At 37.5% G+C, this 14,793-nt stretch overlaps 8 protein-coding genes across 8 annotated transcripts; 5 read left to right on the top strand and 3 right to left on the bottom strand.

Annotated features, from left to right (window-relative positions):
* Window positions 1–547: 547 nt before the first annotated feature.
* Window positions 548–1,402, top strand: B0P05DRAFT_533870 (uncharacterized protein). The gene is made up of 3 exons (XM_051577259.1): window positions 548–789; window positions 828–1,288; window positions 1,346–1,402. Exons 1-2 carry the CDS (start codon window positions 588–590, stop codon window positions 1,070–1,072), a joined length of 447 nt encoding a protein of 148 aa, XP_051436787.1. The 5' UTR covers window positions 548–587; the 3' UTR covers window positions 1,073–1,288; window positions 1,346–1,402.
* Window positions 1,283–3,447, bottom strand: B0P05DRAFT_533867 (ATP-NAD kinase-like domain-containing protein). Its single transcript, XM_051577258.1, has 5 exons — window positions 3,056–3,447; window positions 2,861–3,005; window positions 2,221–2,817; window positions 1,982–2,171; window positions 1,283–1,933 (listed from the first exon to the last, which is right to left on the bottom strand). The coding sequence occupies exons 1-5, from the start codon at window positions 3,160–3,162 to the stop codon at window positions 1,323–1,325; spliced, it is 1,650 nt and encodes a 549-aa protein (XP_051436786.1). The 5' UTR covers window positions 3,163–3,447; the 3' UTR covers window positions 1,283–1,322.
* A 726-nt stretch (window positions 3,448–4,173) lies between these two features.
* On the top strand, window positions 4,174–5,508 carry B0P05DRAFT_533862 (uncharacterized protein; the record flags this gene model as incomplete). Its single annotated transcript, XM_051577257.1, has 2 exons — window positions 4,174–4,254; window positions 4,300–5,508. Coding segments are annotated over exons 1-2 (827 nt in total), but the record flags the coding sequence as incomplete, so codon positions are not given.
* Window positions 5,391–7,153, top strand: B0P05DRAFT_533859 (uncharacterized protein; the record flags this gene model as incomplete). Its single annotated transcript, XM_051577256.1, has 3 exons — window positions 5,391–5,397; window positions 6,171–6,880; window positions 6,923–7,153. 3 exons carry the CDS (start codon window positions 5,391–5,393, stop codon window positions 7,112–7,114), a joined length of 909 nt encoding a protein of 302 aa, XP_051436784.1. The 3' UTR covers window positions 7,115–7,153.
* Window positions 7,154–8,576, bottom strand: B0P05DRAFT_533855 (F/Y-rich N-terminus-domain-containing protein). Its single transcript, XM_051577255.1, has 5 exons — window positions 8,404–8,576; window positions 8,284–8,354; window positions 8,112–8,221; window positions 7,715–8,066; window positions 7,154–7,658 (listed from the first exon to the last, which is right to left on the bottom strand). Exons 1-5 carry the CDS (start codon window positions 8,560–8,562, stop codon window positions 7,160–7,162), a joined length of 1,191 nt encoding a protein of 396 aa, XP_051436783.1. The 5' UTR covers window positions 8,563–8,576; the 3' UTR covers window positions 7,154–7,159.
* Window positions 8,577–10,462: 1,886 nt separating this feature from the next.
* Window positions 10,463–11,692, top strand: B0P05DRAFT_585338 (uncharacterized protein; the record flags this gene model as incomplete). The annotated part of the gene is made up of 7 exons (XM_051582429.1): window positions 10,463–10,493; window positions 10,547–10,597; window positions 10,666–10,671; window positions 10,739–10,810; window positions 10,854–11,234; window positions 11,284–11,469; window positions 11,517–11,692. 7 exons carry the CDS (start codon window positions 10,463–10,465, stop codon window positions 11,690–11,692), a joined length of 903 nt encoding a protein of 300 aa, XP_051436782.1.
* Window positions 11,693–12,805: 1,113 nt separating this feature from the next.
* Window positions 12,806–13,962, top strand: B0P05DRAFT_533847 (glycerol-3-phosphate dehydrogenase [NAD+]). Its single transcript, XM_051577254.1, has one exon. The coding sequence runs from the start codon at window positions 12,813–12,815 to the stop codon at window positions 13,845–13,847; it is 1,035 nt and encodes a 344-aa protein (XP_051436781.1). The 5' UTR covers window positions 12,806–12,812; the 3' UTR covers window positions 13,848–13,962.
* A 168-nt stretch (window positions 13,963–14,130) lies between these two features.
* B0P05DRAFT_570017 (uncharacterized protein) lies at window positions 14,131–14,517 on the bottom strand (the record flags this gene model as incomplete). Its single annotated transcript, XM_051581287.1, has 1 exon — window positions 14,131–14,517. The coding sequence occupies one exon, from the start codon at window positions 14,515–14,517 to the stop codon at window positions 14,131–14,133; it is 387 nt and encodes a 128-aa protein (XP_051436780.1).
* Between the last annotated feature and the right edge of the window lie 276 nt (window positions 14,518–14,793).

Here is a 14,793-nt window from a genome sequence, read left to right as displayed (position 1 = left end):
AGTAACAAACTTCGTATTACACAATGAAACAAAGAATTCTCATTGTTAATCGCACGTTTATCACTTTCTCTCTTGGAAGAAGACTACAGTATAGATTTCTGGAAATAGTATATGTGCTCTACTAAACATAGCTTTGGAGATAAAATGCCAAGTCCAAATAGATTATTTTTAGCTTGTTAAAATCAAATCACTGGATACCATAAAAAGTAATGTACAATCTTCTGTTTTTTTGGCTGCTCCTTTTTTCCTAGAGTGTATTGAAAACAAGCTTTTTCGAATGTTTTTAGTATATAATTCTATTCTTAGTATTTTCTACATACTTCTGTGCTAAATTCATTCAATTATCTTGCTTAATTCAAGTTATTTTCTACTGCTCGTTCTGGACTCATTAAAGAGTTGTCTATATATAGGATTTAGGACTACAGAAATAAGATTAAGAAGATTTATAAATAACAACAACATTCGGCGGTGTTTGAATCTGTATTTTTCATTTTGATATAAATAAACAATGATTTCAAGATTTTCTACTTTTTTCTTGTTTTGTTTCCTTTCATTGTACATACCATCTTCAAAACCACTAAAAAGAAATGCAACCTTGCTTAATAAAAGAACACGTCAGTCGCAAGAGAAAAAGATGTGAAAAGACAGTCAGGTTTGATGTAGACCATGTTGTCATTATCGATACATATTCGGCCATGGATTATGACCGTGGATCTATATTTTCTTTTCCAATTCAATACAAAATCAACCCTGCTATTCTGGCTAATACAATACCCAAAAACAAGCCTAGTTTGTCCTTAGAAATCCCCCTTCTCCAACTGATTCAGAATCCAGCAGTCCAGATATTGAAACACCTACAACACCTAGTATTGACAAAAGAAAGAAACCAAAATTGACTGTAAACACAAGCGTGTGTATGGGTGGTCCACTCTTTTTTACCAAGCTTTCAACCAATCATGTCAGGCACAGAGTTGGTAGTGATGAAGATGAAACAGATGAAGATGATAGTGTAAACGATTATTTGGTGCCTATTACAACACCCTCAACATCACATCCTACATTTACCTTTTAATTTCTATACCTCTTACTAATTTTAATTCTTTCTCTCTTATTGTTCTCTCCTTGACATTACCTCCCTATAATATATTATTTACACTCACATACGCGCCATAGTCGACTCGCTTTTCTTGTATTCTCCTCACAGGCTTTTGTATATCTGATTTTGTATATAGCTTGATCCTATTTTTGTTTGTTTACACAAGAAAATTTTTTCTTAACCCTGTTTTGTGTAATAAAGTTATTCAAATTATAAATAGAATTTTTTATTGACTAACATGCTTGATAGACACCTTTTCTAGTTCTTTAGAGATGTTGGCCATGTACCGGGATTTAACAATTTCTTCATCAGTCCAGCCAGTAAAACCGTCAGGCGAATAGTCGGTATCCTCATCACTGTCATCTGAAGATTCATTTGTACTAGAGGCACTTGATTGATCTAACATAACACTACTACGACGACGGCTAGTGCCGTGGTAATGATCACTGCCAGAATCGTCATCATAAAACATGCCAAACACTTCATCTTGTCCTATATCAGAAGAGGAAGAAGCAACAGAAGAAGAGGCAGACGATTTTCGATTACCATTGCTTGGAGGTGAAAGTTGAGGTGGTGAATGACCACCAGAGCGCGATACATGGCCAGAACTTGTGCGGGGAGAATGAGATAGGTGTTGGCTACTATTGCTTCTGCTTGAGGCAGAAAGATTCTTGTTATTGTTACGATGTGATTCTACAACAGCAAATGATTTCTGACGCTCTCGTTTGTTCCAATGAAGACAGTTTTGAAGTGAATTGAACCAATCTGTTGCTTGGTCCTCCTTACAGACAGTTGGGAATGGATATCGCGAAGCAGTTACTTTGATGTGATCACCCTCTATAAAAAGATAAGAAACATGTCGAGTATGAACGCATTGTAACTTACGTTTAAGTTCTACTCTTCCACGACCATCAAAGCTAGCCCAGGCAGTATTTCTTGAATTAAAAGGAACACATATACGCAATTCCATAGAGTCAGGAACTAGAGTGGGTCTAAAAGAGAGCGTATGGGGACAGATAGGTGTAATTAGAATAGCATGAATATCAGGGTGTGTAAGCGAACCACCTGCTGAAAGCTAATTCAGATCATAAATACTACATTTGGACAAATTCTGTTTATCTTACCGAGTAGGCTGTGCTACCTGTAGGCGTAGAAATGGCTAAACCATCTGCTTGTACTGTAGTTAAATGCTTATCATCACCAAATAGCTCTAACAAGCTCACATAAGGACTTGGTCCGCGATCGACAACCAAATCATTAATGACATGGTATTTTTCAACAGGTACCGTAGTAAAGCAAGGTACTTGTCGTTCTTCTCCCATTGGAATATGTGTCTTTTCTACAGACTCGCATTCGCCTTCATCATCCACATCATCACCGTCTACTTCGCCAAACTTCTTTTTCCGTCTTTGTTTCTTTAGTTCTTGACACCAACCACCTATGGTAAATTTGCCTGTAATAGGGTCTCGTACTACATTTCTTAGTTGTGATTCAGGTGATTTACAGTCTGGATTAGGTACACTTCGATAGACAGTACAAGTCAATCGACCTCGCAAATTGATACGAACACCACGTTCAATCGCATTTCGAATATGTAATTGGTAGCGATCAAAATCGAAAGGAGTTAAGAAACCAAGTGAGCCTAAATGAAATGGAATGACAGGTGGTATGTAATTTTGAAATAACCAAGAAGAAAACAGTACTGTGCCATCACCACCCAGCTAGTTAAATGTTAACATATGTTTAGCTTTATACAAAACTCACGGTAATAATCAAATCAAATGATTTGGGCTTTAAGGCACATAATTCTGGTGTCCAGAACTTGAGTTTTTCTTCAGCAATGGGGTGTTTTTCAAGGATTTTGTGGTAATTGAACCGTTTAGAGTTTTTAAGTTTCTCATCCACATAGCTGAAATTAGCTTTGTCAGCAACGAGTCATACAAACAAACATGTACTTGCCAGCAAATTCCACTATCCTTGCCATATCTTGGTGTTTCTATTAAATACAACGCCATCTCTCGTGTCATTTTGATAAGTGAACAGTCTCCAGGTTTAGTGATAATCATAACGGATTTAGGGTTTTCCCATTTCAAGCGAGTTTTTCCTATATCGATTTGTTCATCAAATGAAAGATGGTCATTGTTATTGCTTTTTACCTAACTTTCTTGCTACTTCTCTAACAGCGTCAGCCGTATCTGTTAAATAAGAAGCTTGTTGAGAACGAGGGATAGTTTTTACAGTTGAGTGTCTTCTTTCAGGTGAAGTATTATCGGCCAATGCAGTTAAAGCATCAGTCAGAGCAGAACAAGGCATATTTGAAGTAGGTTCCATATTGCCTATTTTTTTTTTTTGTATTTAAAGGAAAGAAGGAAAAAAAAATGCGGGAAAATAACTATGGTTTACGGATAAAAGCTATGCTAATAACGTCACGCTTTTTCCCTTTTTATTCACTCGGATTTACTGTGTTTTGGCAACCTACATAAGCTTTGTCATACAAGAAAAAAAAAGGCGTGGTCTGTTGTATCGTTGATCGTTATAATACGAGTGTTTACTTGACTTGCAAGAAATTACGTTTAATCCTTGCAGAAAATCAAGGCACTTGGTTCAACTTTTCAATGGAATGATTAATCAACACTTTGCTTAATGCTTCGTTCATAAAAAAAACGAGTCAGTTTACTCTAAAAAGCTTACTGATAGATATTCACTTTTGACTACATGTATGGGTTACGTAATGGATATCTAAATCTATATTGAGCAACTTGTGTTACTTGTAATTCATCCGATTCCGTATCCATTGGAAAAAAAATAAAGCATTATGCAGAATTCAGTTCATATTCTCTGTTCTATTTTTTTTCTAATGAGAAGAAAAAGTGTTGTGAAAATGCATTGGAAAAAAATAAATGCTTCATTCATCTACATCCGTCCATGCTTTGAATGCTAAGGCGTGTCTTGGCATTAAATCAATCTTGGCAGTACTTTTTTGTTTATAGTGGCTTGGTTATGCATATTAGCCAATCAGTGGAAATATTCGGCGAATTTACGCCCAAAAAGTACAGCATAATTTTACATGTATAAAATATAAATCATCTTATTCTCTCTCTCTTTCTCTCTCTACATACAAACATGCCCTCCGACCCAAGAAAGCAAAAAGAGCCTCTGTAAGTAAATCATTCTTTGCTTACCCATCTCATTTGGTTTCATAGCGATTTACCTCCTCCATATACACCTACTGACAATAATGCTTCTTCTTCTTCTTCTCAACTACCCACATATTCACAGCAACATTATTCTCACGAAGCACCCGTACTAGAAAGTCTGCAGAGATCAATGGATCAGGAAAAAAGACAGCAAGCTCCAGGTCTAGTCGAAAGTGTACTTGGTTTGGCTGGAAATATAGTCAATGGTATTACTTCAACGACTACTCAAGTGACCCATGGATCAGGACAGGCTGCTATTGCTCATTCTGGTAAAATGGCTATGGACTATGTGAATAGTTTTGTCAACGATTATTTAGAGAGAAAAGGAGAAAAGCAACGTTTGAAGGAATCAAGACGAGAAATAAAACGTGAATACAGACAAGAACGAAGAGATCTTAGGCAAGAAATTAAACAAAAAAGAAGAGAAACAAAAAGAAAATCAAAGGCAGATCCTGCTTGTAGCAGCGCTACCAGTAACACTAGTGGACATTCAGATCAAGATATCAAAATGGAAAAGACAAATCAGCCTATCAACCTTGACAGTTGGGTTGGCAATTCCTGCTCTCTCAAAACAACTAATAGTGGCATTCGTGTTCATGGGTCCCTGACAGCCTCTGAATTCATTTGTTTGGAAGCAGCTCAAGGTACAATTGTTATTGATGGCTCTCTTTCGTCGAGACAGACAATTCAAGCAAAGACAAAAAATGGGGCTTTTGTTGTTTATGGCGATTCTATTGTTACCCGAGATCTAAAAGTATCACTCACAAATGCTCCTATTCAACTTCATACGTCTATTGAAGCAGACAGTGTTGACCTTGAGACTAAAAATGCTCCTGTTATTGTAGAAAATGTATCGATCGGATCCAAGCTTTCTGTTAAGAGTACAAATTCACCAGTACAAGTACATATCAGTGATATCAGGAGTCAATTTAGTAAAATAGAGATTCAGACGACAAATGCGCCTATCAACGTTTATGTACCAAGCAATTTTAGTGGTTATTTTCATGTGAGTTCAAGTACAGAGGCACAAGTGGTTAGTAGATCTACAGAACACTTGCAGTTTATGAAGCACGACACGAAATTAAAAGAAGGCAATTATGGACGGTCGAAAACAGATATTGAAATTCACATCAAAACAACAAATGCGTCTGCAATTCTACATTTTTAAATAAACAAAACAATTGCATCATGTTAAAAAGGAGACTCCTTTTTTTTAGACCGTAACGCATTTTCTTTCTTTCTTTCTTTATGTCTTCGAGTAATCCTAAATCATTTTACAATCAAGCTGGTATTTATCATGGTATTGTTTTTATCACCAGTTCACTGAACAAAAAATAAAGATTATGATAGCGATAAAACCATTCATAAGCCAGATGAAGCCTCTTCATCTGATTTGACACCAGGACTTCCTCCTCCACCCTACTCTTCTGCTGCTGTAAAGCAAAGCATGGATTCAAACGGGTCAGGTTATGGCTCCGTCAGGAACAGCGCTGATTTTTCCCAACAAGACCAAACTGGTTTATTAGGTTCATCTTTTACGCCAAGACAGCAAAATCCTTCCTGTGAGTTGTTTGTTTTGTAATTTAACCTTATTCCTTGATTAGTTTCTCAGCCCAAACGGTATTCAAGCTGCTGTCATCGTTCATGTTGTAAATATTTTGCCATTGCTTGTTTGTTACTACTTGCTATTTTCAAATGGAGTTATTGGTTTGACACTTCGCCTTCGCCTCCTTTTCGAGACGTTTGCCCAAGTCCTGCTCAGTCTTGGCAAGATCTGCCAAGAATCATTGAGTTTATAGACAGTGTTGAGGTTGTCGTCAAAGGATTTGTTTCTGGTGGACATATTACAGTGATTCCTTTACAAGATCGTCATGGAGGCCAGGTTTTTTCTAGCGTGTTACTTTCGCCTCAGTTACAAAATCAAGCAACATACACTATTGAGCAAGTAAGGGACGATCTGACTCGCCTTATGATACAGATGCCTCAAAGACAAAACACTGATGATTGTGTCAGCGTTGAGCTTGAGGTTCGATTGCCGTATGGTGCAAGCCTTGTGCGTTTAGCAGTGAACAATCTAGATATCGATATCCAACAGCCCTTTGTCAAAGAGATACAAGTCGTTGACATACAGACATCTAATGCCGATATAACGCTTAATCATTGGTCTGGCGAGTCTTTGAACTTAAAGACAACCAATGGTCATATAAAGACATTAGGGACGCTGTTTGCTAGAGATAGTATTTACATGAAAAATTCCAACGGACAGATTTCTTTAATAGATAATGCAGTAGCCAAAAGAACTATCCATGTCAACAATGTCAATGGGGATATAGAAGCCTTTGGTCTATTGAAAGCAGATAATTCTGTTCAAGTTGAAAATGCAAATCGACTGATTGGACTCAACAAGATAGAGGCAAATAGCGTCTCTATTCAGAATGCCAATAGCGACATTCAGGTCAATTATATTATGGCCAAATTTCGTGTCGTAGTCAAGACGTCCAATGCACCTATCTCTTTTGGAGTGACAGGGGTCAAGAACAATCAAGTCAATGTGATCAATAGCAATGGTCCAGTCAATCTACATATGGTAAGCCTATTCTCTACCTAACCTGAACTTATGTTATTATAGCCAAGTGAATTTGAAGGTCATTTCTTACTGAGCACAACACCTTCCACAGACATAATCATTGAAAATGAAGAATATATCGACTATGAAGAAAACCAATCTTTTACTAAACGTGGTACAAGAAGAGGTACAGCAAAAGGTGATTTGACTGTACAAACTAGCCATGGCGATGTTCATTTAGCTTTTGACATTTAACCTTGTTTTATTATCATCCTAAAAGAAATAAAACTATCCATATGATTATTCTTCTCTATCGCTAGCCACAATTTCATCTTCTTCAGGAATTTCGTTTTCACCAAGTTCATCGACAAAGACAACTTCACCTTTAATAGGCAATATTTTTCTATTTGCATTCCCCATTTGTTCTAAATTGCCTCTCTTTTTCTCTGCAGCAGCCATGACACCTTTGGCAGCTCTAGGTTCCATCTCTTCAAAGTTTTGCCAGACATATTGCTTTAAATCTTTTGCACCTGGTAAATCTTGAATCAAATTGGCAATGGTGGGATGTTTGAAGCCATAATAATCAGGCCCTGAGGCTGAGTTAGAGTGATCACGGTTACGGATCTCATTAGATCGACGAACAACGACTGTCCAAGCACCAGTTGCTGAATTGGCAATGATGGGTTCATCGGGCATATCAGCAGCTGTCACATGGAAACGAGGACAATCACTGCCATCATCCACAATAGTAGACGTAATGATAGTGTTACTGTTGGGATCAACCATACTAGGATACGTTCTAATGCAAAAAAAGGATGTTTAGATGACCTTGTATTTTTTTTTGTTTGTTTTTACCTGCTCACTGTATATCCAACCGGGAAGATGTATCTTTCGTTATGAAAGTTAGGTCGATCCGTGACAATAGTACCCAAATTATGTACAGTTAAAACACCAATCTGTTGAGGAAGTTTAGGTCTTCCGTCTGCTTCACGTTCAATAGGTTGAACTCGACGCGTCTTAACGGTGATCTTTGCTGATCGAGATCGTTTGTGTGGTGCAGGTGCAGGTGCAGGTTCATGTATCGTTGGTGGAAGAGACATGGCTGTTGTGTTGGCTAAACTAGTTGTGGGCTGACTACGGTGTAGTGTCGTGCTAGAAGGTCTGAACGCCAATTTCTTTAGAATCTTAGATTTGGCGCCCGTGGAAGCTGTGGTTTATGTAAGTAAATGTATGGGTCTTATGGATGTCTTACCTTCTATATCATCCTCTGAGTCAGAAATATCGCTATAAAGATCACTATCGCTATCTTCATCGGTCAATTTGTTTGTGTTTTCTAATTTACTGATGCTGTCTAACAAGAGACTAGAAGAGGAAGAGAGGGGGGGGTCAGTAATAAGCTCACACATACACACACATTGCCTTACTCTCTCTCAAAAGTCAAGGTACGAATCTTCTTTTTTGCATGAAAATAATCTCTATTCATAGCCATGTTTAACTGTAGAAAATGAGTTGGTTTATCGATACAACTTTTTTTTTGGGCTTACTTCTGTAATTTCCTTGATTTTACGTTTTAATTGTTTGTAAGATTCCTCCATATCAGGTTCTGCCATGATATTTTCGGTCAGATCTTTTTTTTCTTGTAAAGGTGGTGAAACACTTGTAGGTTGACTTCCTTCTGGATGCGCTGATAAAGAGTTCGTCATTTTCTTAAAGAAGAAGAAAAAGGAAGGAAAAAATACACCTTTTCTCACAAAAAAAAAGTGTCGTAGTTTCAATGTGAAAGACTTTTTGCGTACCGGAGCTCCTTCGTTCCCGAAGTCCTGTTTTTCTTTGTGTATGAACGTAAAGATTATTTGAGTCTAGTCAAAGACTAAAGACGCGCTTAGTTATTATATAAATGGGTTCCTTAGTCATTTATCAGAAAGAAAAACCGAGGAACGGAGAAGGCACCTCCTATTTAGCAATGCTTTTATCTGGCAATTGCTTCAAAAAGGCCTGCAAAAACGGATTTTGAGCAATCACTTATCATCCTATATATAAAAACACCATCTTCTTTACATCATTCGATACGTCTTGTAAATGGCTACAACTTTTGGTATTGGCACATTTTGATAGCTCTTTGTTTTTATGCACTTTTAGACAATAACTTATTTTCGATTCCAAATTTTTTTTCTAAAGGTTTTTATTTTTTGCTCCACGTAGACTATGACTAAAGTCTGTCAAGAGCTGGCCGCAATTTAAGAGATACAAAGGGAGAATACATAAGATAATTAACTATAAACGTTTGTGCAAGTGTTTCTTGTCATTCAGTGAATTGAGAGAAGCACGAGTGGATGAAAGAAGTAGAATTGGATTAAACGGAATTTCATTGAAGATAGTATTTCAATGGGCTTTCCAAATTTGATCCATGCCTTGGAATACTATTTTTTGAGCAGCTAACTCACTATTCTGAGTATAACGAATAGAATAGAAGTTCATATATCGGAATGCTTGTATGATATCATCAACAGTAGTGGTTGGCCATAAAAATTCAAATATAAGCTCTTTCCAAAAATGTGTTTTTGGAGGGCATAAAAAGAGCATATGGTTGTCATTTTCAGTATAAAGACCACAAATTTGGCATAAAGGAGTTGGAAATCGTTCAGGCAAGAAGCGATTCATACGTATCTTTGTAGGCAGCTTATAGTTTATGTATCAATCCACCACATTTCTCACAGCGGCGGTAAGGGACAATGTCCAAAATGAGTCCTAAAAAGTAGGGAAAATGGCTAACAGGGTGGAAGGGGACGATTCCAAATTTTTCAAAAAATGAATCTAAAGATGATGTACCAATTTAAAGTCCGTCAGTGAAATCAAAATTTGGCTTTTACTACCCTTCCTAAAGATGAAGCGAGCATGGACATATTCAAAGACATCTATTGGCTTAAAGACTCTATAATAATTGCTTGAGCATTTTTTCTGATCGACTAGAAGCAATTTGAATCTCTGATAGCAGAAAACAAAAAAGAGAAAATTACTATTTTGCACTCTCGCTTCAAATCAAAATGCTTACAATAAGTCTTTGAAAGCTCATTGAATACATTGTAAGAGATCACTCATAGTTGTATGTGATAGTGCTTTGTTTTTTATCTTAATTTGCTCAAAGTGCCCAAAATGTTCGTGTTCATGCAAATTGAGTGATCCAGGCCTCAATATGTACAGCACTAAGTATCTCTCGTGACTGTTTGTCCCATTACGCCACATAAGCAAGTTTTAAGAAATAAATGAGTGATAGTCATCAATCAAGGACTCAAGATAAAGAGAAATACAATGATATACTGAGAGATATATGGGCTTAATTGGTTTCGTTTTCAGCAGACGTTTCTATCACTCAATTGAGCTTATCAAGTGGAAGCAATCCAAAATGATGAATCTCAATTTAGACCTCAGCCCGAAATTTTTTTTTCCTGTGTCAAAATAAGTTTTTTTTTATTCCTTTGTATAAACTTCCTTTGTTTATAAAAAAAATGTGTAAGTTAGGAACATAGCGATAAGCGTAAGAAGTATGGACTCTTTTAATAATACTGTTTATTTGCTTTAGCCGGAAAGAAGAAAGCACAAAAGATGTCCTTGTCTGTCTTTTTAGCCGATGATAGTAAGTTTTTGGATCTTTCCATCTTTTTTTTTTTAGCTAAAAGCAATAAATAGCCACTGGTGGATCATCTTGGGCTGACGACGTTGCTGACCTTCCCTCTGCTCGTAAGTGTTTATTTTGAGCTATTCCTCTTTTTTTACTTATACGATTTTTCTATTGTTCTTTCAAATAGCTGCTGGTAAAGAATTTATCACATTTTTCAAAATTGCATAATTAGTTAAACAAAAAAAACTTATTTCAAACAGCCAGAGAAGAAAGATCCGATGCTTATGCTTCTCGCGACCGTGGAGACCGTAACTATGGCGGTGATCGTCAAGGTAACAACGAATTGCAATGCATAACTTATTGAACATCATTTAGAACGTGGTGGATTTGAACGTAGAGAGCGTGGCGGTTTCGATCGTCCTGAACGCAGTGAGCGTGGTGGTTTTGAGCGTAGAGAACGTGGTGGTTTCGATCGTCCTGAGCGCGCTCCCCGTGCTCCTGCTGAGCTTCCTACCAGACCTCCCTTCACTGCTCATGTTGCCAACTTGGCTTTTGAATCTACTGAAGACGATTTAGGTGAATTGTTCAACAACTTGAATATTTCCAACATTCGTCTTGTTCGTGACCGTGAAAGCGACAGATCCAAGGGCTTTGGTTATGTGGAATTTGATGATTTAGATTCACTTAAGGGTGCTTTGGAATTGTCTGGTGAAAATGTTCATGGTCGTAGTATTCGTGTCAACATTGCCGAACCTCGTAAGTAAAACTTTGCTTAGATAGCTTTGTGCTTAGCCCTTATTGATAGCCCGTGAAAACGATCGCCCTCCTCGTGCTGCTGATCGTACTGATGTTGATACATGGCGTCGTACCGGCCCCATTGAATTGCCTGAAGCTCCTCGTCGTGAATTCAGAGATAGTGGCCGCGGCGGCTTTGGTGGTCGTGGTCGCGGCGATTCTTGGGGTCGTAATGGTGGTGGTTTCGGTAGCCGAGGTAATTTCAATGACCAATCTGTGATGTATATTCTTATGTTTCTATAGACCGTCCCTCTGAACGTCCTCGTCTCAACTTGAAGCCTCGTACTGTTGATAGCCCTGCTGCAAATGCTTCCAAATCTGCAAGCAGCAAGCCTGATCCTTTCGGTGGTGCCAAGCCTGTCGATACCGATAAGGCTTTGAAGAAATTCGAAGGTGATGAACCTAAAAAGGAAGCTTAAACTCAGACCATTTGAAGAAGCAGAAAGGAAGGTTACGATCCATTAGATTGCGGCATCTTAAAAAACAGCTTAAGCATCTCTTTTTTATCTTGTTTCAATAATATTTTTTTTTAGTTCAATTAGATAATAAACAATTTGTAGTGCCTAATTTGAGAATGTCTTAATAAAGCTGTCAAACGTTAACAGCGAAACTGGCATGAAACTAAAGTTAATCGCCATATTAGTATTTCTGATAAAGTTCAACAATAGAAGAATATAGACTCGTTCCTGAAGATTGTATTAAATAGAGTTTAATGGCACTAAGTCTGTCTTTAAAACTGATTTTCCATGAAATTAGCGGGAGTCTTTAACAAACCTGAGAGTAATTGATTTCTGCTCTCTGACTTTGATCATAATAAGTTAAGAGCTTAAAAGAACTTTTTTGCTCTTTTGGGTGCGGCATCTAAATTTGAAAGAGATCATTATATCGGGTATCCACTGCAGAGCGATAGATAATTAATTTTATTAATGCTTATTTAGATTAATGCAGATTTTGATAGGCAAGATTGTACAAAAATGTAATAGATAAAGTGCGATACCTGCCAGAATAAAAAAAACTTGGAAACGAATTTTCTGCACATTTTATTTATTAAGCCATAGTTCCTGATGTGGTGAACGGCGTCGAAAAGATTTAAAGACCGAGATTCAAATTGCCTTGATATGTACCAGATAAGAAATCAATGATGTCAAGACTATTGGCTCATACACGGTCCCTTCTTCTTCTCCTTAATTCATGTTCCGATCCGACTTGAAAACGTCATAGAGGCTGTTGATGTGTCAATGTCTAGTCAAATGGTGTGTGTGTATCAACTATATACTCGAAAATAACAGATCTAAATAAAGATCTGCAACTTGATTGTACTTTAGATACGATCATTGAGAAAGGAGACATATCCAAGTTTTTACATGTTCTGGGTTTTTAACTTCAGATGAATAAATGTGATCCTTTGCATTTTAGTTTATCATAAATTGATTTGGTCCCGCAGACGGAGTAAATTCTGATAGAATAAAAAAATTTTAAAAAACATATAAATAGTCAAACTTTTCATATAATTTCTTTTGATCTTATATTATATACAACATGCCTGCTCTCGAAAAAGTCGCTATTATTGGCTCCGGTAACTGGGGTTCTGCTATCGCCAAGATCGTAGGTACCAACACTGCTCGCCACACTGATGTCTTTGAAACTACTGTTCGTCAATGGGTCTACGAAGAACAAGTTGATGGTAAGAATTTGACCGAAATTATCAACGAGAAGCATGAAAATGTCAAGTATTTGAAGGGCATTGAACTCCCTCACCACGTCGTTGCCATTCCTGACCTCGTCAAGGCTTGTGAAGGTGCTACCCTTCTTGTCTTTGTTGTTCCTCATCAATTCATCCATGGTATTTGTGAACAAATGAAGGGACATATTGCTCCCAATGCTCGTGCTATTTCTCTCATCAAGGGTCTCGAAATCACTGCTGATGGTACTCGTCTTTTCTCTGAAGAAATCTCTCTTGTCCTTGGTATTCCTTGTGCTGCTTTGAGTGGTGCCAACATTGCTAACGAAGTTGCTATGGAAAAGTTCTGTGAATCTACTATTGGTTGTGAAAGCTTGGAAGATGGTTTAGTATTTAAGAAGTTGTTTGATACTCCTTATTTCCGTATCAATGTCATTCAGGATCATGTCGGTGTTCAACTTTGCGGTGCCCTTAAGAACGTTGTTGCTGTTGGAGCTGGTTTCTCTGATGGCCTTGGTCACGGAAGTAACACTAAGGCTGCTATTATTCGTTTGGGTCTTATGGAAATGCGTAAGTTTGGCCAAACTTTCTTTGGTGATGCTGTGCAAACTGAGACATTCTTTGAATCATGTGGTGCTGCTGATTTGATCACAACTTGTAACGGTGGTCGTAACCGTAAGGTTGCTGAGGCTTTTGTTCAAACTGGCAAGCCTATTGAGCAATTGGAAGCTGAATTGTTGAACGGTCAAAAGCTCCAAGGTACCTTGACAGCACAAGAAGTCAACCAATTCTTGAAGGCCAGAAACATGGAAAAGGATTTCCCTCTCTTCACAACTGTCTATCGTGTCGTATATGAAGGTGCTTCCCCTGAACTCATCACTGTCGACATCTAAATCAACCATCAGAGTCTAGTAACTTTGGGATACCTTTTTTTGTAAATAGTTTATAAGTTATAAAGATTTAGACTGCTTTAGAATATGCATTTAATAATAAAAAAAGTGTCTTTTATGCAAATGTACAAGTTCTTGTGATATTTATTGACAGAGTGGTAACAAATGTGTATAACAAGATTTACAAAACTTGGCTGATTTGTCAGGGCAATTTAAAGGAAGGGTATTAGACATGCAACCAAAACAGAAAATACCTATCAGGAGTGGATTAGTTAACTTTAGATTGTCATTTCTCCTTACCTCCACATGTTCTGCAATGGTTTTTACGCTCTAGTACAGAAAAGACCTTTCTGCAAGTCATGCATTCTTTGCATTTATCCTCTTTTTGTAAATGATAGGTATCCGAGGTATCAGGCAACACAAACGCATTCACTTGCCCTTGTCTATTTCCAGTAAAAAGCGTCTTTCTTGAAGTGGACATCGACAAACAAACAATATCTGACTCATCTACCTCACTTTCTGCGCGACTGTTGTGACAAAGTTGATGTACAAGGGACAGTGTCCATTTGTGTTTTCCTGTCGCTTGATCAGTCTCAACTTGTTTATACCAAAACTTGACAAGTCCCTTGCGATGGCCTGTGATAATCAAGTCTTTATTGCACCATTCGGCCATTTTGTGCTATTATTGAAATGTGAGCTTCACATGAAGTCATGTGTTGGATAATACTTGCCTCATAATAAAGACAGGATAAAATGGATTCTGAGCTAGGGCAGGCTGATTTTGTTAGATAAAGATCACCATTGATAGTCCAAATGCGCACTACATGGCCTGAGCAAGTGATGATATCGCCCTAACACGCTGCTTAGAGACTGGTTACATATCATACAACATCTTACCGTAGTATCGTTAATCTTGATAAGCTGCACACCATTTTCATGACCCTCTAAA

This window comes from Gilbertella persicaria (genome assembly GCF_025201335.1).
Source record: "Gilbertella persicaria strain CBS 190.32 chromosome Unknown B0P05scaffold_11, whole genome shotgun sequence".
NCBI lineage: Eukaryota > Fungi > Mucoromycota > Mucoromycetes > Mucorales > Choanephoraceae > Gilbertella > Gilbertella persicaria.
Note: the sequence above shows the minus strand (reverse complement) of the source record. Positions and strands in the feature narration are given on the sequence as shown.

Bases quoted from the DNA above. Each gene is read 5' to 3' on its own strand.
- B0P05DRAFT_533867 (XM_051577258.1), bottom strand. From the start codon at position 3,162: ATGATTATCACTAAACCTGGAGACTGTTCACTTATCAAAATGACACGA. The intron at 3,006-3,055 runs GCAAGTACATGT...AGCTAATTTCAG, and splicing joins AAGGATAGTGGAATTTGCTG to CTATGTGGATGAGAAACTTA. The intron at 1,934-1,981 runs GTAAGTTACAAT...ATCTTTTTATAG, and splicing joins TGGAAGAGTAGAACTTAAAC to AGGGTGATCACATCAAAGTA.
- B0P05DRAFT_533855 (XM_051577255.1), bottom strand. From the start codon at position 8,562: ATGACGAACTCTTTATCAGCGCATCCAGAAGGAAGTCAACCTACAAGT. The intron at 8,355-8,403 runs GTAAGCCCAAAA...CATTTTCTACAG, and splicing joins AAATCAAGGAAATTACAGAA to TTAAACATGGCTATGAATAG. The intron at 7,659-7,714 runs GTAAAAACAAAC...TTTTTGCATTAG, and splicing joins GTTGGATATACAGTGAGCAG to AACGTATCCTAGTATGGTTG.
- B0P05DRAFT_533847 (XM_051577254.1), top strand. From the start codon at position 12,813: ATGCCTGCTCTCGAAAAAGTCGCTATTATTGGCTCCGGTAACTGGGGT.
- B0P05DRAFT_533870 (XM_051577259.1), top strand. From the start codon at position 588: ATGCAACCTTGCTTAATAAAAGAACACGTCAGTCGCAAGAGAAAAAGA. The intron at 790-827 runs GTTTGTCCTTAG...CAACTGATTCAG, and splicing joins AATACCCAAAAACAAGCCTA to AATCCAGCAGTCCAGATATT.